The sequence below is a fragment of the Neoarius graeffei genome, chromosome 9 (genome assembly GCF_027579695.1).
Source record: "Neoarius graeffei isolate fNeoGra1 chromosome 9, fNeoGra1.pri, whole genome shotgun sequence".
NCBI lineage: Eukaryota > Metazoa > Chordata > Actinopteri > Siluriformes > Ariidae > Neoarius > Neoarius graeffei.
The window spans coordinates 28,599,403-28,619,168 of record NC_083577.1 but is presented as its reverse complement, the minus strand read 5'-3'; the positions used below and the strand labels follow the sequence as shown (position 1 = coordinate 28,619,168).

General features: G+C 43.5%; 1 protein-coding gene across 2 annotated transcripts in view; it reads right to left on the bottom strand.

Moving 5' to 3' along the window:
• Positions 1 to 17,675, bottom strand: part of acvr2aa (activin A receptor type 2Aa) — a 199,655-nt gene extending 181,980 nt beyond the window's left edge. For both annotated transcript variants that reach the window (XM_060929260.1, XM_060929261.1), the window contains exon 1: positions 16,306 to 17,675. In XM_060929260.1, coding sequence (XP_060785243.1) covers positions 16,306 to 16,360 — 55 coding nt within the window. In that variant the 5' untranslated portion in view covers positions 16,361 to 17,675. The remainder of the gene's footprint in view (positions 1 to 16,305) is intronic.
• Between the last annotated feature and the right edge of the window lie 2,091 nt (positions 17,676 to 19,766).

Below are 19,766 nucleotides of genomic sequence, written 5' to 3'. Positions count from 1 at the left end.
AAACTGCCGTGTGAACGCAAGTGGGGCTGCACCGGTGCTAACACGCTTCTCTCTAGTAAGCAGGTTTGTGACGTGTGAACGCTCCACAAAATTTACACCGGTGTAAGATATATCGCAACAAAATACATCGGTGCAGCATCGATGCAAATATGTGCCGTGTGAACACCCCTAAAATCGCCTGTTGGTGAGCTCGCTGTGGCTTTGGGGCGCTAACGTGAGTGGAAGGGAGAATCTTTGTTTTGGGGGATTTGCTGGAGAAGTCGCAGGATCTGCTTGATAAAGGAAAACGTCCTCATCGTGCCAAAACTGTAATTATGAAGGATGGCAGAAATCGTCAAACTCAGAAAAGAGCATGTTTAGGAGTTGCAACTATATTTTTAATCATTAAAAAAATGCCAATTGCATTACCAAATGGCACTGGATTACCAAAGCTGTGTAAGAGCCCCGACCCTCACCCCAGCAAAAAGCTTCGGGATGAATTAAGTTGCTTTTACGTGGGCACTTGCACCAGAACAAGTTGCTGTCTAAACACGATTAGGGCTGGGTAAAAAAAAAAAACGATTTAATAGATTTTGGATCGATTTCATTTAAATTTCGCACTATCGATTCACAGGGCATGAGATCGAGGGGTTTTTTTGTGACTTTCCTCTCTCAGCCGTCTCGTGCGTGATGACGCAGCTGCGCAGTCGTACGTCGTGACGTTCAAGCACGCACACAAAATGGCTGAGGCCAGAGCCGTGGCTGAGGCAGGGAAAACCCCGCTCGGCAAGCCGTCTCAAATGAAATCTGACGTGTGGAATCATTTCAAATTTAAAACGACAAAGGACGAAGAGCTTGATAAAACCAAGGTAGTTTTCATTTCATTTTCATTATTTAAGAGCAGACCGAATTGATTCAGATTGAATTGAATCGAATCGTGATTCACCACTTTAAAACCCTAAGAATCGAAATCGAATAGATCTAGGAAATTGGCTGCGATACCCAGCCCTAAACACGATTTGTTCCAGAACAATCTGACACCGATGGGCGCGACTAGCTCCACTTTACAAAGTGGTGCAACTTGTTCTGGGTGCAACTTGTTCCTGCTCACCGTTTAAACACAACTGGTGGCAAGTAGGAGCGCTTATGCATGTGCTTTAGGTGGGGTTTACATTAGACCGTATCAGCGGACCATCAGATTAACGTTTTTAAAACGATTCGCGTGCACACAGCAACGCCAATACACGGATACGCTAATCACATGACTAATTAGACGGCACGTCACATGATCCCAGTGCATATCGGGCATGCGCAAGTCACTCACCACTTGCAAGTGGAAGGATGGCAAGCGAACACCTTCTCCAGCAGATAAACACTCCTGGCTGTGATGTTCATGTTCTCACTCAGTTTAAGCGCCTGAAGGAGGTTGAAATGTGTAAATAAACCTCAGTGCAGCTCAGCGCTTCCTCCTGCGCTCCAAATCACTCCGCCCTGAACAGCGAGTGCCCTCTGGAGGGTGCGCACTCACTCCGGCCCTGCGCAGCTCACAGAGCGCGCGAGTGAAGCGCACGAGCAGTGATTCGGGACTGAGCCGCTGTGCGTGTGATCCCAGTGCATGTCGGGAGTGGAAGGATGGCAAGCCTAAAGACAATCATAACTACACAATGGGCAGTATTTGCATCTTACCATGAACAACATTAAGAATGACAAAGCAAAGCATTATATTCATACTTTTATACTCTTTAATGAAGTGAAGTCCGTGCTTTTTCCAGACTGAGGCGCCATGTTGTTTAGTTGTTTACTTGTCGCGGCTGCTCTCGCGAGATTTGACATGGTTTACATACAAGGTCAGCTGACTTGTAGAGCGAGATTTCTCGAGACTGAATGACCTTTCACCCACCGGCGCGGGAGCTTTTGACAGAAGTAGCTCGCGAGTTGTTTTTGTTGACGCTTGGGCATTTAAAGACGTCATCCCGCGGCACGAAGCGGAAGAAAGCCAAAGACTGTCCGGGGCAGGAGAAGATTACTTCTTTCTTTTTCAATGTTGACAGACAATTTGTTACAATTTCCCTCTCAGATAGCCTCAGAACGTCCCATTGGAGCATTTTTCAAAGGCTTTGCACGGCGGGGGAGGGACGGACAACCGGCACCATCTCCCCCCTCCCCCCGCTTCGCTCCCTCGCCATGGTGAGCGCCCTCGTACTAAATTTTTCTAGAAAAAACCCTGGACTGTACATTGACAACAAAAAGCACACACATGTTGTTTCATCCGCCATATTCTCGGAAGGAAGTTACTCGGTAACCACGGAAACATTTCGCGCACGCACATTTCAACTACCGTGAAAGAAAACCGCAAACATTTCTCACTAGTGTGGACAGACGCACTAAACTGTACCGGTGTACTTTGTATCGATACAGTTATACCACTTTCGTACCGGTATAAGTGTGAACACAGCATTAATTAAAACAGGCTTCTGATCACTGATTTGCGCATGTGCACTTTTGTGTTTCCCTGTCTAACCTCCAGTTTGCCACCGGTAGACAGGAAGGAAAGTGGGCACGACTTGTTCCCGCTGCCCGTGTAAAAGCAGCTTTCGAATCCCAACATCACGCCAGGTCTCACTGTCCGACATCACTGTCCAATCTCTTGTAACTGAATGAATGTAAATCCCCACATGCGAGCCTTCCCAGAACACTGGAGGTTATTATAACAGCAAAGGGGGGGACGATGGGACAACTCCATATTAATGCCCACGGTCTGGAATGCAGAATTCAATACATACAGTGCACACACACACACACACACACACACACAATATGGCTAAAAGTCTGTGGACATGTGACCATCATACGCATAAAGCTAGCCGCACACTACGCCGATCCACGCGGTACCGAACTGACCCATTTCAGAGCCGACTCCCGACAGGGCACGCACATATCCCCGACTAACTCACGACTGAAAGAAAGCAGAGGTTAATATCTTGGGCCATTATTAAAAAATGTTCTGTTTCCGGTCCACCGGCCGGGTGAGTACCGTTTGTGTGGGTGAAAATTTTTTTTAACGCCGGTTTTTTGACATTTTTTGGGGATTCGTAAATCTAAAATCGAACTTGACATTTCTGCATTCCCAGGGCTTTCCACTAAGGCTCATACTAGCCAGCCATGACAAATAAGTAGCCAGCCGGGGGAGGGGGAGTAAACACAAAATAAACTCCTGTGCACGCAGTTCCCAGGATTAAGTGTATTTTCCACAGACCATTTATTTATTCACTTTACTCAAATACAAAGTAAAATGGAAGTAAATCTTCTTTCTTTTCTTGCGTATTGCATCATGAGGCGTTCCTGGCTTGTAAATCTCATTTTCGGTGCATGACACATTCACGCAGCTGAGCATGCGCCGAGTGCGCGCACACACCGCATGGCGGGGCGCGGATCTCCCTTGATCAACGGTTCAGTTTGACATTATTGTCAGTCCGTTCATTTTTCGAAAAGATAGAAGCCACATGATCACGAAATATCACGTGTTATATGCGAAAGATATGACTGGCTATAGGCGGCACGGTGGTGTAGTGGTTAGCGCTGTCACCTCACAGCAAGAAGGTCCGGGTTCGAGCCCCGTGGCCGGCGAGGGCCTTTCTGTGTGGAGTTTGCATGTTCTCCCCGTGTCCGCGTGGGTTTCGTCCGGGTGCTCCGGTTTCCCCCACAGTCCAAAGACATGCAGGTTAGGTTAACTGGTGACTCTAAATTGACCGTAGGTGTGAATGTGAGTGTGAATGGTTGTCTGTGTCTATGTGTCAGCCCTGTGATGACCTGGCGACTTGTCCAGGGTGTACCCCGCCTTTCGCCCGTAGTCAGCTGGGATAGGCTCCAGCTTGCCTGCGACCCTGTAGGACAGGATAAAGCGGCTAGAGATAATGAGATGAGATGAGATGATTGGCTATTGCTAGCGACTCTCGCCGATCAGTCTGGCTCCCGATTAGTTTTTCGAATCGGCTGTGAGATGAGTCGGTACCGTCGAAAACTAGTCTTTACGCCTGACTCGCGACTTCAGTTGGCTCGGTACGCTGAAAATCGGCGTAGCGTGCGGCTAGCTTAAGTGTGTCTTCCCTAAACATAGATTACAAAGTTGGTCAAAGTGATATTGAAAGCACGTGTCCACATACTTTTGGCTGTAGTGTACATTCCCTGCGTTTTTAAGGTGAATCAAAAGTTCAACACTCTCGGAACGTGAAATTAAACATGGCGGAGTGAATGATTAGACCCTTGATGAGAGAACACTTAAAAACGTATTCAGTATAACGCTTTTATTTGATGATCAATAAAATCTCAGGATAATGAGTCACCCTGAACACTGGAGAAACACTCGAGCTGAAGACAGACACAAGGACAAACGTGGAAAGTCTTTTTCTGTTCTCCCTCTCTCTCTCTCTCTCTCTCTCTCTCTCAGACCTGGTAAAGATTTCAAACTTGTCTCCGTACTCGGATTTTGTTCTCTTCTTTACATGATCGCTGAACTGTGGGTGGAAAAGCAGCGCCAAATATTCGTGTATACTTTACAAGACTTCTGTGAAATAAAAGAGATTATAATTGGTTCTGAGTCAAGCCACCAACGCCAGTGTTTGGCGTGTGACTATCATAAACCTCAGCGCACGTTTTCATCCGTGCTCAAACACTCCGAGCACGCTGACGTGATTTACTGCCATATCCTGCAACGGGGTTGTGTAAGGGAAGAGGCGTGCTCTGGATTTGCATGCTCAGCTAAACAGTCACCTGCAAAGGTCGACCACGTCTCTCGACTGCGTGTTGGTAAATGTAAATCGTGTAGAGACGCGTGAGGTATGAATAATGTGTAATTAACCTTGCATTAACAGATGCCCAGCTTTGGCCCACTTGGCAATCGGGCGCTCGAGCCATGCCAGAGCTCATGTGGTCGAGCCGATCGATGTGAAAAGCTTCACCTGAATTACTCGTCTGCTGAACAGTGCACGGCTTTCGTTTCTCAAACGCAGGAGCGGGCGAGTTGACTTGGGGTGAAATCTGTCCAGCTGTGCGACATTCGAAAATCTGTTTTACAGCAACGGAGAAATGCTAAAGATCACTAAATGGATTTTATCAGAGATCCTCACAGCAGCTTATCTTCTGCTTTAAGTACCAACCTGCCTTCGGATCTGCTTTGAAACAGTAAACGAGGTTATTATGGCAGAATATTCTCGCTGACCTGCAGCTTACTTCCTCTGATTTCTTACCAGAGTCGTTTAATATTTGATGATGAAGCAGCTCACATACTGTGAGGTACAATAATAGTATGTGGTTGCAGGCTAAATTAATTGCAAAGACCAAAAGTGCATAATAAACCATGCAAAACAGTTTCAACCCAACAAACGAGTTTAGCAAACGCACGGGCCTCTTGTACAATAAGGTTCTAACAGTGATGCAGGCTTTTGTCTAAACCGTGGAACGGGGTGCTGCGCCCCCTTACCGAAAACCCGATTGAACCCCAAGTCACACTTAGGCCATGCACTTACAACCCCGATTCCAAAAAAGTTGGGACAAAGTACAAATTGTAAATAAAAACAGAATGTAATAATTTACAAATCTCAAAAACTGATATTGTATTCACAATAGAACATAGACAACATATCAAATGTCGAAAGTGAGACATTTTGAAATTTCATGCCAAATATTGGCTCATTTGAAATTTCATGACAGCAACACATCTCAAAAAAATTGGGACAGAGGCAATAAGAGGCTGGAAAAGTTAAAGGTACAAAAAAGGAACAGCTGGACGACCAAATTGCAACTCATTAGGTCAATTGGCAATAGGTCATTAACATGACTGGGTATAAAAAGAGCATCTTGGAGTGGCAGCGGCTCTCAGAAGTAAAGATGGGAAGAGGATCACCAATCCCCCTAATTCTGCGCCGACAAATAGTGGAGCAATATCAGAAAGGAGTTCGACAGTGTAAAATTGCAAAGAGTTTGAACATATCATCATCTACAGTGCATAATATCATCAAAAGATTCAGAGAATCTGGAAGAATCTCTGTGCGTAAGGGTCAAGGCCGGAAAACCATACTGGGTGCCCGTGATCTTCGGGCCCTTAGACGGCACTGCGTCACATACAGGCATGCTTCTGTATTGGAAATCACAAAATGGGCTCAGGAATATTTCCAGAGAACATTATCTGTGAACACAATTCACCGTGCCATCCGCCGTTGCCAGCTAAAACTCTATAGTTCAAAGAAGAAGCCGTATCTAAACATGATCCAGAAGCGCAGACGTCTTCTCTGGGCCAAGGCTCATTTAAAATGGACTGTGGCAAAGTGGAAAACTGTTCTGTGGTCAGACGAATCAAAATTTGAAGTTCTTTATGGAAATCAGGGACGCCGTGTCATTCGGACTAAAGAGGAGAAGGACGACCCAAGTTGTTATCAGCGCTCAGTTCAGAAGCCTGCATCTCTGATGGTATGGGGTTGCATTAGTGCGTGTGGCATGGGCAGCTTACACATCTGGAAAGACACCATCAATGCTGAAAGGTATATCCAGGTTCTAGAGCAACATATGCTCCCATCCAGACGACATCTCTTTCAGGGAAGACCTTGCATTTTCCAACATGACAATGCCAAACCACATACTGCATCAATTACAGCATCATGGCTGTGTAGAAGAAGGGTCCGGGTACTGAACTGGCCAGCCTGCAGTACAGATCTTTCACCCATAGAAAACATTTGGCGCATCATAAAACGGAAGCTACGACAAAAAAGACCTAAGACAGTTGAGCAACTAGAATCCTCCATTAGACAAGAATGGGTTAACATTCCTATCCCTAAACTTGAGCAACTTGTCTCCTCAGTCCCCAGACGTTTACAGACTGTTGTAAAGAGAAAAGGGGATGTCTCACAGTGGGAAACATGGCCTTGTCCCAACTTTTTTGAGATGTGTTGTTGTCATGAAATTTAAAATCACCTAATTTTTCTCTTTAAATGATACATTTTCTCAGTTTAAACAGTTGATATGTCATCTATGTTCTGTTCTGAATAAAATATGGAATTTTGAAACTTCCACATCATTGCATTCCGTTTTTATTTACAATTTGTACTTTGTCCCAACTTTTTTGGACAATGCACAGCAGCTTATGGAAACAATCACTACCGAAATGAATAAATTAAAAAGGTGGTTTAATGTAAACAAATTGTCATTCAATTTGAGTAAAACAAAGATTACATGTTATTTGGAAAATATAAGTCGAACCCTCAAGTTGAATCGAAAATTGACAACATAACCATAGAAAGAGTTTATGAAATAAAATTTCTGGGTGTCATTGTTGATCATAAAGTCTGCTGGAAACCACATATTAATCATGTTAAAGCAAAAATAGCAAAGATTACTGCAATTTTGGGGAAATCAAGACACATTCTGGACTATGAATCACTACATACTCTGTATAATGCACTCATACTTCCGTATCTGAGCTACTGTGTGGAGATATGGGGTAATACCTACAAATCTAACCCGCAGCCGTTATGCACGTTACAAAAAAGAGCAATAAGAATCGTCAGTAATACGGGATATCTTGAGCATACAAACGCATTATTCGTAAAAGCACACACTCTGAAATTCACGGCTCTGGTTAAACACAAGACTGCACAAATTATGTATAAAGCAAGACATAACCTTCTTCCGGGTGAGGTACAAAATACGTTTATGGAAAGGCAGGGTGGGTATAACCTGAGAGGGGAAATGAATTTTAAGAGAGTAAATGTTAGAACAACTATGAAAAGTATGTGCAGAACAGTCTGTGGGGTGAAATTGTGGAATGGTCTGGATAATGAACTCAAAAATAGCACCAACATAAAACTGTTTAAAAAATTATATAAAAACACGTTACTAAAAATATATGAGAATGTGGACAGGCAGACTATATAGGTGATGATGAAATTGAGAGTAACACTACGTTCAGACTGCAACCTGAAACGACCCATATCCGATTTGTTGTGAAATCCGATTTTTTTGTTAGGCCGTTCACATTACCAATTATATGAGACTTGTATGCGATCTCCAATATGAACGGAAAACGACCCAAAAGTGTCCCGCATGCGCAAATTGACACGTAATAAGCACATCTACGTAATACGTAATACGTAAACCAAAAAAAAGCGCACTCTTCAAGTTGGCAAGTAAAGCATGGAGATGAGGCGAGACCTGGCGATGTGGTTTTTGTGGCGGTGGCGGAACTCGCACAATAATCTGATTAATGTGGGCAGCAGACTAATGAGACCGAAGGTGTCAAATTACTGGAAATTTCCAGAACAATCTTATAATCTTGTAATACAGGATGGTTTAAGTTATAAATCAGTTATAGAAACTGTTTTATTTAATCAGGCTAACAGATCAACATCCAGGTCCCGACCAAATCCACCATGAGCTGGATCAATTCTATAATGCCGCTTTTCCACTACAAACGCGGCTGAGTCGGGCTGAGCCGTGCCGTGCTGAGTCGAGCTGAGCGGGGCTGTTGGAGTTGCATTTCGACTACAACCGCGCTGAACCGTGCTGGCTGGAAGTGGGTGGACACATTGGGTGGAGTTAGCGAAAGTGGGTGGACGTCAGGTGATGTCGTTAAGCGGCGCAAACAGTGACATCAGTGAGCTTTTAAGCGGTAGTCTCACGACCCGGATAGTAAACAATAAACATGGAGGACATGGAGTCGTTAGTGTTGCTGGTCTTGGTGCTGTGGCTTGTTGTCACCGACAACGCGAACAGATACTGGCAAGAACGTATAGATGAGGCGAGGCGCATAAGGCTTCAGAAATTCTCGTAATTCGTAATTCTTCTCCTTCCGGGTTTGCGGTGTTTACAGATCCCAGCGCGCTCGCGGGGTGTGTGTGGGCATGTGAGGACACTCCTCCTCACCAATCAGTGCACAGGGGAGTGTCTGCTCACGCCCCCAGCCTCACTCGGCTCGCTTTGGCTCGCTTCAGCCCCACTCCAAAACGGTGCGAGTTTTAGGGGCTAAGCAGGGCTGAAGCGAGCTGAGTCGTGCTGGTTTTTGGTAGTCGAAACGAGAGCCGTGTCGGGCTGAAGTGAGCTGAAGCGAGCTGAAAAAGGGTAGTGGAAAAGGGCCATAAAAGTCTATTTAAATTCTGAAAACTGTACAAATGTTGTTGTTTTCCACCAAAGAGGCGGGATTAGCCAACGCAGAATAGTGACGTTTGTCTCTTGTTGATGACGTGTAGGTCGCATGAATGCGACCTGTCCGGTCAGACTGCAGTCGCATGTGAAAATAATGGATATGCATCGGAATTAGGACCACATATCCAAGCGGCCTGGGTCGCATGTGAAAAAATCGGATCTGTGTCGTTCAGATTGTCAATAACAAATCGGATACAGGTCGCATATGGGCAAAAAACTCGGATATGGGTCGTTTCAGGGTGCAGTCTGAACGTAGTCTAAGTCTGTGACTGGTCTTCTTGTATTTAGTGTATAGCTATAGGTGTGTGTATATGTATGTACGGTATAGATGTATTGTATGTGTGTATATATGCATAACATGAGTATCTGTATATATGATTTGATTTGGTCGATATTATACCATGTCGGTATGTTGGTATGTTTTCTTTTTGTTTGATGCTTTTGTTTTCTTTTGTATATATAGTTTATTATGGCGGAAAGTGACGTTTGATTAGCGGTGGTATAGAGGGTTAGGATTGGATAAGTTATTACTTCTTCCTAATCCTTTCTGAACATTATTACGTTACTGCCTTGTGGCTACGCTATTCTGTTTGTTTATGACGATGTTTTGATTATTGCATTTTTTATTTAAATTTTTTTTTATTTTTATATCTTTCTTCTTTATTGTTCAGAATAAAGTAACCAATCAATCAATCAAAACGATCGTTTCTCCGTGAAAACATCCCAGCAACACCACGTGACAATGCGTCTGATCATCAAATGCGTCATAATTACTCCAAAAATATTCCAATCATAGTAGATACACCACCAGACGGTGCAAAAACAATCCGAATTGGCGTTTTCCAGACTGAGGCGCCATGTTGTTTACTTGTCGCGGCTGCTCTCGCGAGATTTGACATGGGTTACATACAAGGTCAGCTGACTTGTCGAGCGAGATTTCTCGAGACTGAATGACCTTTCACCCACCGGTGCGGGAGCTTCTGACAGAAGTAGTTCGCGAGTTGTTTTTGACGACACTTGGGCATTTAAAGACGTCATCCCGCGGCACGAAGCGGAAGAAAGCCAAAGGCTGTCCGGGGCAGGAGAAGATTACTTCTTTCTTTTTCAATGTTGTTACAATTTCCCTCTCAGATAGCCTCAGAACGTCCCATTGGAGCCTCAATTTTTCAAAGGCTTCGCACGGCGGAGGGGGGGGGACGGACAACCGGCACCCCCTTCGCCATGATGAGCGCCCTCGTCAGCGCTCGAAACTAACGGTTTCATATCATATTCATAAAATTATCATATCTGGGACAATCCCGGGACAATGGAAAAAAAAATAGATCTAGAAAAAAAGTTCTACATTAATATTATTTACAAAGCCGTAACACATACGTAGACATTCACCTAATTTGTCAATTTTAATTTTAAAACGTTAACAGCGAAAAATACATAGTAGCTACACTTTCGATGCACCTGCATCCGTAGGCTACAGAGCAGCGCATTCTGTTCTAGAATCTTCGGCCGGAGTCCGCATTATATGGACTTGGAATGGAATTGCTACCGCACACGCTGCGCCGACTCTTGCCAGAACAAAAATGCTGAAGTGGTTGAAGCGGACCGACCGCGGGGAAGAAACTGAAAGCCCAGACATAACGTCTCCGGGACCTTCAGGATCCAAAGTGTCATCGCCTGGTCTGCAGGCAACGCTAGCAACTGAATGAACTGAATGAACACTGTTAGACACGTTATAAAATACAACAGGAATGATGTGGATGATATTGACGGAAGATACCGTTCAACAGAATAAGTGAGTTTTCTTGGTGTCTTTCTAGTTCAGAAAGTTTAGTCAGTCAGCAGCACAACTAGGCTTGGACCTGCCACTATGCTGATGTTGCTAACATTTGCACCCACGTTTCGGCAGCGAAAGTTCATAAAATGGGTAACGGAAAGTTCATAAAAATGGATAACGGTAATGGGTAACGGAAAGTTCATAAAAATGGATAACGGTAATGGATAATGGAAAGTTCATAAAAATGGATAACGGTAATGGTGAAAATGATAAGTTGGCCTTATAAGTGCCAACAGATATTCAAGGTATAAGTAGATGAAATGAACATAAAAGGGGTCTTATTTTCAGCTAAAGTGTACTGCAGATGTAGGGAGTTGAAACATTTTCTGAATGAGCTAGTTGGCCCCTTTAAATAAACGGGTATCTATTCATACAGTGAGATCGCTCCTTTTTTCCCCCTATTTTTGCTGGCGGGATTGTTTTTGTTTTTGGAAAGCGCACGGGCGGTGCGCGGTTTTGGTTATACTCAGTACTTCCGCAGTGTTTGGACTAAAGACTCTGCCCTAAGGGCTATTCTCTCTCTCTCTCTCTCTCTCTCTCTCTCACTTTGCACCATTACACAATAAATATTCACAGTGAAAATATTTTGTAAGCGCGTTTCATGAACCAAGTTATAGGATTTGTTGACAACTCGCATCGAGTTCGTTACACTTCTACCCGGCGTGAAGCGCTCACAGTCATGTGGTTGTGACGTCATCGTAAACAAATCCGTTCTACTCATCCAGACGACTTCGCAACGGCAACGTTGCCAGATTTTTCCACTCTGGAACCCGTTCTCAAAAGATTTCGTTTTGGGCACCCAAAACGCCGGTGCCGTGTGGACGCCAGGCCGAAAAGATAAACAATTTTATCAGATTCACCTGAATCCGTTGCCGTGTGGACAGGGCCTCAGCTTTGTTTACAGACACGCTTTCAGCGGCTGCCATCCAGCCATCCTTAAAAAAAAAATCCGTTTCCTGTCCACCGGGTGAGCAAAAAAATGTTCAGTAGGGAGGGAGGGAGGGATTTATATATATATGGATGGATAAGAAATCGCAATGCTGTGTTTGCTTTTTCTTTCAGTACTTTATTACAAAAGCAGACACATTTAATAAAATATGACGGTTTAATCAACTGAAACTTGTACAAAAACTTTAAGTTAGCATTTTAAACGCTGACTGCATTTAACAAAGCAGGTAATGAATTTCGCATAACAAAACTCAAAAGCTGTTCGTAACGTCTCGGATGGATCGAGATCAAACGAATTTTCCAGTAACGGTTTGTGATGGTCCGACACACGGACTTTTTGTAGTTCTAAATCGAGCGTTAGGCCTCGTTCGGATGAAATTACACTATTAAAATGATCACTGAATGATTTGTTTTTCTGAATCTTTACTATTTCATTGTTCGCTAGAATACCATTTTGCGATTTCACACTTGAGCTGAAAACTCCGGATCTCCTTCCTTCATGGTGGCTGCCATTTTTTTGTGCCACACGGCGCATGCGCAGAGCTGATTCGGTTCTATATTCTGCGCGGAATGCGGAAATGTCAAGTTCGATTTTAGATTTACGAACCCGAGAAAAATGTTGAAAACCCGGCGTTAAAAAAAAAAATTTCGACCGCAAAAACGGCACTCACCCGGCCGGTGGACCGGAAACAGAACATTTTTTAATAATGGCCTCCGGGTCGCTTTGTTTTTCCACCATCATGGCGGATGCTCGTGACGTAACGCAATTTGATCACGTCATCGATATCCGGTCCTGTGCAAAATTCTTCGGTGCATATAAAGAAATGCCGTCGAACAAAAATGGCTTAAAAATAATTAAATTAAATGTTTCAACATTAAAAAAAATATATATATACACTACAAACAGTAATCAGTAAGCCGTAATAAATGAAACAAAGTCAGTGTTTGGTCTGAGACGACCCTTTGCTTTTTTTTTTTTTTTTAAATAGTAGTCTGAGGTGCAGTGAGTGCAGTTTTATGCGGAAATGAGCTGTAGGTTTTACTGAGCATCTTACAGAACCAGACGCAGTTCTTCCGGACTCTTTAACTCTCACACTCGTGTCTTTATTTTGCACCAAAACCCAGCAGCCTTCATTATGCTTTCTTTTTTAATCTGAAAAGTGCTCTCTTACGTAATATGCTGCAAACTTTTTTTTCTTCTGAAACGAACAAAAGTTTCGAACTCTAAAATGTTTTTGTACCGACTCGATAATGCAGAAGTCATAAAATATAAATCTATAACAAAACTTAAGAAAAAAAAAAACTACGGTGCCTATGTGACTTTTGCACAGCACTGTATATAATGCATACTGTGTGCTTGTCATGTCATTACGACAGGAAAAATAATAAAATACTGGAAGATGATATGATATGATATTCATTCAGCTGTAGCTTTTTAACAAGCTTGCGAAACTGGATAAGTCGGGATTGAGGAGATACCGTACGACACGATTTATTTTTGTTGATTTATAGCTGCAGAAGCTGCGTTTTCAGACGGACATTTAATAGTTCTTTTCAATTCTATTATAAATGCTCCCAAGATTATAATGGTATTTGATGGTAATTTATTTCCCAGAGCAACTTGTATGTAAAGAGGATGACGAAAGGACATTAAGAATAACGAGAAGAGAATGGGGCAGCTTGTTTAAGGTCGTGGGAAGGACGAATATAAGAGACCTGCGTTTTGGGCTGTAATGTTAAATGTACACAAATGAATATTTCTTATTTATTATGTTTTCACGTTTTTAGCTACTGTCTGCCGTGAGATATTTGATCTAGACGTATGATCGACCTGGTGTCTCAGCTCCGTTTTGTGTTCGGTTTTAGACTTGCTACGAGTTTAAAATCAGCCAAATCGACCTGCGTGTTTCGTTTTTTAGTTTAAAGCTGACCTTTTTCGACTGCTAGCTTGCACACGCAATTACAGCTATAGAAAAGATCGATACTGTTTTAATAAGAAATCATACAGGCACAATACGAAACACGTCCTGTTAACGGCGACGTGATCCACGTGGGAAGAACCTCATCTCATCTCATCTCATTATCTCTAGCCGCTTTATCCTGTTCTACAGGGTCGCAGGCAAGCTGGAGCCTATCCCAGCTGACTACGGGCGGAAGGCGGGGTACACCCTGGACAAGTCGCCAGGTCATCACAGGGCTGACACATAGACACAGACAACCATTCACACTCACATTCACACCTACGGTCAATTTAGAGTCACCAGTTAACCTAACCTGCATGTCTTTGGACTGTGGGGGAAACCGGAGCACCCGGACGAAACCCACGCGGACACGGGGAAAACATGCAAACTCCGCACAGAAAGGCCTTCGCCGGCCACGGGGCTCGAACCCGGACCTTCTTGCTGTGAGGCGACAGCGCTAACCACTACACCACCGTGCCGCCTCGTGGGAAGAACAATTTATAAAAATACTGAACAAAATCAAGTGTCATGTTTCGCAAACTGGGCAGCACGGTGGTGTAGTGGTTAGCGCTGTCGCCTCACAGCAAGAAGGTCCGGGTTCGAGCCCCGTGGCCGGCGAGGGCCTTTCTGTGCGGAGTTTGCATGTTCTCCCTGTGTCCGCGTGGGTTTCCTCCGGGTGCTCCGGTTTCCTCCACAGTCCAAAGACATGCAGGTTAGGTTAACTGGTGACTCTAAATTGAGCGTAGGTGTGAATGTGAGTGTGAATGGTTGTCTGTGTCTATGTGTCAGTCCTGTGATGACCTGGCGACTTGTCCAGGGTGTACCCCGCCTTTCACCCGTAGTCAGCTGGGATAGGCTCCAGCTTGCCTGCGACCCTGTAGAAGGATAAAGCGGCTACAGATAATGAGATGAGATGAGATGAGAGCTAACTATTTTGATCATCTGATCACCGAAAGCGCCGTTTAGCCAATATCTTAGTTAAACACCGTTATAGCAATGTAGTTCGCCACCCAAAAACGAGCACTTTACTTGCTGTAACATCACGTTGATTTGGTTTCGCGATGCGACCCAAGAGATTGCTCGGATTAAGAGGATGCTGACGATTCTTTTATACTCTTGCAATGAGCTACTGTATATGCAACGGGAAAATACTGCTGATGAAGGTCCAGCAAAAATGCATATGCTGTACCACTTTCATAATTTACGCGCCAGGTCTAAAGTTACGGCTCTGGTGTGACCAGCCGCATGAGGCGACACTTTCACATTTCTAATGCAGTCTGGTGATCTGGTGATGAAAACGCATCAAGAGAAAAGATTCCCTTGACATATTGATAAAACGTACCTTTGTTCTTCAGATAGAAATCTTATATGGTCTCTGGAGGAGAAGTGAGCGAATGTAAATCTTCATAAATGCCCGAGTTATCACATCTGCTCTTTCTTTAATAACTGCGACCGTAATTGACGTATTTTACTGTTTCTGGTGCGAACGAGGCTCATGAATAGCAGCATTCAGGGTTAAATAAGATTCCACTGAACGTTCGGCTGTAAACTAATATGCTGCTTCTGCCTCACGTTCCCGGGATAGGCTCCGGAGCCAACGTGACTCTGATCAGGAAAAAGATGAGCGGATGAATGGTACTAACGAACCGTCGTCTTCAAAGTGAACAGGAAAACGATCATGAGGGGGACAGCACACATTCCCCTTAAGCAAAGAAGAATACACTGCTTCATTTAAGAGGCTCATCTCTCTCTCTCTCTCCTCATACACACACACACACACACTCTCTCTCTCTCTCGCTTCAGTAACAGAAGCTTATGAAACACGAAGTGGCTCGGGTCTGATTTTTCTCTGTTCGTATGCAAACACGAGCTCCAGTTGGTGTGATCAAACGACGCTCCTGCTCCATTCTCCAGGCTTTTTTTTTTTTTTGGATGGTGTTGCATTAATCAGCAGAGATGGGATGGATTACACAGACACGGACATGACAAATCATCAGAATATTAAAGATCAGTGTTTAAACATGACGTACAGCTTCGCATCGGAGCTGAAATGCAAACGCACTGGATTCGCAGCCATTACTTGCTGTGTGTGTGTGTGTGTGTGTGTGTGTTTATATATCTCTGTGGGGACACAAGGATAACACCTGAGAATGACTCCTAATGCTTGTGCGGGGTTAATTTAATAAATTTAAAAAAAAAAAGAGATGAAAGATTTGTTTCGTTAGTGATGTTAGGTTGAGATGTAGCGAGAGAAGTGTATTAATGTTTATATCAATAAAAGGTCCTTACAAAGACAGCGTGTGTGCGTGATCATCCTGTGTACAAAACAATCTCTAAGGTTATTGTGTTCAAATCAAGTTTTTGCTCAGAGTCAGAGAGAAATGCTGAACCCACCTGAGGAGCACGAGATGAGGAACACTCCGAAGGCCAGTTTTGTCGCAGAACCCATTTTATCTATCTATCTATCTATCTATATATCTATATATATATATATATTTATTTTGGTCCTTTTAAAACCAAGTAGATCCTTCTTTCAGAATCCGGCAGGCCTCCAGTAATGTCCCTGTTCGCTCTCTTTACCAGCGATCAATCGCTTTAAAACACATCCATGCTGATGGGAGGGGAAAAAAATCCCAGGAATTACAAGACCAATAATAAAGAAAGATCGACCGATCGACCGACTGAGCGATTGAGCGAGTGATCCACTGGATCCGAATCGAATAAATCAAATCAATCGATCAAATAAATCTCTTTTTTAAAAAAAAAAAAAAAGATCATGAGACAGAAATTGTATACTGGGGGAGGAAAGAAAGAAAAAAAAAAAGCAGAATAGTAGATTATTTGTCTGTGTTATTAATGTTCATAAGCTGCACCACATGGACAGGGTCAACTCTAAACCCCATAGTGGATCAGAGGACTAACCCAAACCTGATCAAGCACAGCAGATCCCACTGGGATCCACTTGATCCCAGTCCAGTGTCAAAGCTCCCAGTTCAATCTGATCTCTTCTCTCTGGGCCAGTTTTCCATAACGAAGGGCGAAGGAGTCCAGGAGCAGCCGCGCTCATGGTTTTAAAACGCTGCTCTGTCTGCACATCAGATAATGACAACGCAGACCTTCACATTTACAAACAAACAAACAAACAAACAAACAAAAGCCGTTTCTTACTTATGGGAAAGTCATGAATGTGATTGGCATTGGCGCGGTGCTGAAAGCGGCGGGCAGAGGCGGGAGCGGGCGGGAGCGGGCGGCTGCGGGAGCGGAGAGGCTGCGGGAGCGGCGCGGACACACTGCGCTCAATTCAACGCCACCGAGCCGGACTGGCATTCCGCGCGCGCTCGCTCTCTCTCTCCCTCAGCGCGAACAGCGTCACAGGCAGCACAGCAGCACACTTTCACACACACACACACACACACACATATATATATATTTTTTTTTTTCTCGTGTCCTTGGTAGTCTCAGAGGCAAAAATAAAAAGCAATTTGTTAAAACGTCGACGCGGAAAAACCTGGACGGCTCAGCCGAGTCCCCTCGCCCGGGTCGGCTCGCTCAGCGCGGTTCGCTGCTGCCCGGCGGCGGTTAGCTGCCCGGCTATCCCGACAGGAAGCAGCCTTGCTTTTAAAAAATAAATATATATATATATACATATAGTCCTCTTGTTTAAAATTCTACGGATAGTCTGTTTCCTGCCTGCCTGCCTGTGTGTGAGTCTCCGCCAGTGAAGTGGCTCTCACTGTAGGTATTACTGTATATTCAAGATGGCAGCCCGGGCGGGCGGATTGTTTGTGTTTTTTTTTTTTCTTCTTCCCTCCCCTGCCCTTCACTTTCCCCTCCCATTGTGTGTACACGAATGATTGACATGACTCTTGTCGAATCAGCGAGCGCGCACTAATAACACAAGCGAATCGTATTCCTGAGAGATCACTAAAGCCCGCCCTCTGTGTTGTGCTGAGGCTGAGTGAGGAGGAGCTGTGTGGAGTGAACACACACGCGCACACCTCTCTCTATCTCTCTCTATCTCTCTCTCTTTTTCTCTCTCTATCTTTCTATCTCTATCTCTCTGTCTCTTCCTTCCTTTCTCTCTTTCTTTCTCTCTCTATCTCTGTCCCTTACTTTCTCTCTCTATCTCTGTCCCTTTCTCTCTCTCTTTCTCTATCTATCTCTGTCCCTTTCTTTCTTTCTCTGTATCTCTGTCCCTTTCTTTCTCTCTATCTCTGTCCCTTTCTTTCTCTCTTTCTTTCTTTCTCTCTCGCTCTTTCTCTCCTTTCTTTCTTTTTCTTTCTCTCTCTTTTTCTCTCATTCTTTCTCTCTTTCTATCCCTTTCTTTCTTTCTTTCTTTCTTCCTTCCTTTCTATCTCTCTCTTTCTATCTCTCTCTGTCTCTTTCTTTCTTTCTTTCTTTCTTTCTTTATCTCTCTCTGTCCCTTTCTTTCTATCTTTCTCTTTCTTTCTATCTCTTTCTTTCTTTCTTTCTTTCTTTCTTTCTCTATCTCTCTCTATCCCTTTCTTTCTCTCTCTATCTCTGTCCCTTTCTTTCTCTCTTTCTTTCTCTGTATCTCTGTCCCTTTCTTTCTCTTTTTGTTTCTCTCTATCTCTGTCCCTTTCTTTCTCTCTTTCTTTCTCTCTCGCTCTTTCTCTCCTTTCTTTCTTTTTCTTTCTCTCTTTTTTCTCTCATTCTTTCTCTCTTTCTATCCCTTTCTTTCTTTCTTTCTTTATCTCTCTCTGTCCCTTTCTTTCTATCTTTCTCTTTCTTTCTATCTCTCTCTTTCTATCTCTCTCTCTCTCTCTATCCCTTTCTTTCTCTCTCTATCTCTGTCCCTTTCTTTCTCTCTTTCTTTCTCTGTATCTCTGTCCCTTTCTTTCTCTCTCTCTCTCTCTCCTTTCTTTTTCTTTCTTTCTCTTTTTCTTTCTCTCATTCTTTCTCTCTATTTCTTTCTTTCTTTATCTATCTCTCTCTGTCCCTTTCTTTCTATCTTTCTCTTTCTTTCTATCTCTCTCTCTCTCTCTCTCTCTCTCTCTCTCTCTCTCTCTCTCTCCTGTGGAAATAGGCAATACCTCCACTGACAGCCTGGTACTTTACAAAAAATGTGTTTCTATATAATACATATCAGTAAACTACACCATTAAAAGGGCTTCAATAGACTGTTTGTACACTACATCAAACCCATACAGGGGGCTGCAAAGTAGGTATACAGTAATGAAAAACAAAACGTTGGTATTAAATGAAACCTAACATCACTATACTAGTAATACTGGAATAATCCAGTGTTACTTAAACGTTTGTGAACCCTTTAGAATTTTCGATATTTCTGCATAAACACGACCTAAAACATCATCAGATTTTCACACAAGTCCTAAAAGTAGATAAAGAGAACCCAGTTAAACAAATGAGACAAAAATATTATACTTGGTCATTTATTTATTGAGGAAAATGATCCAATATTGCATATCTGTGAGTGGCAAAAGTATGTGAACCTTTGCTTTCAGTATCTGGTGTGACCCCCTTGTGCAGCAATAACTGCAACTAAACGTTTGCGGTAACTGTTGATCAGTCCTGCACACCGGCTTGGAGGAATTTTAGCCCGTTCCTCCGTACAGAACAGCTTCAACTCTGGGATGTTGGTGGGTTTCCTCACATGAAATGCTCGCTTTAGGTCCTTCCACAACATTTCAATTGGATTAAGGTCAGGACTTTGACTTGGCCATTCCAAAACATTAACTTTCTTCTTCTTTAACCATTCTTTGGAAGAACGACTTGTGTGCTTAGGGTCGTTGTCTTGCTGCATGACCCACCTTCTCTTGAGATTCAGTTCATGGACAGATGTCCTGACATTTTCCTTTAGAATTCGCTGGTAT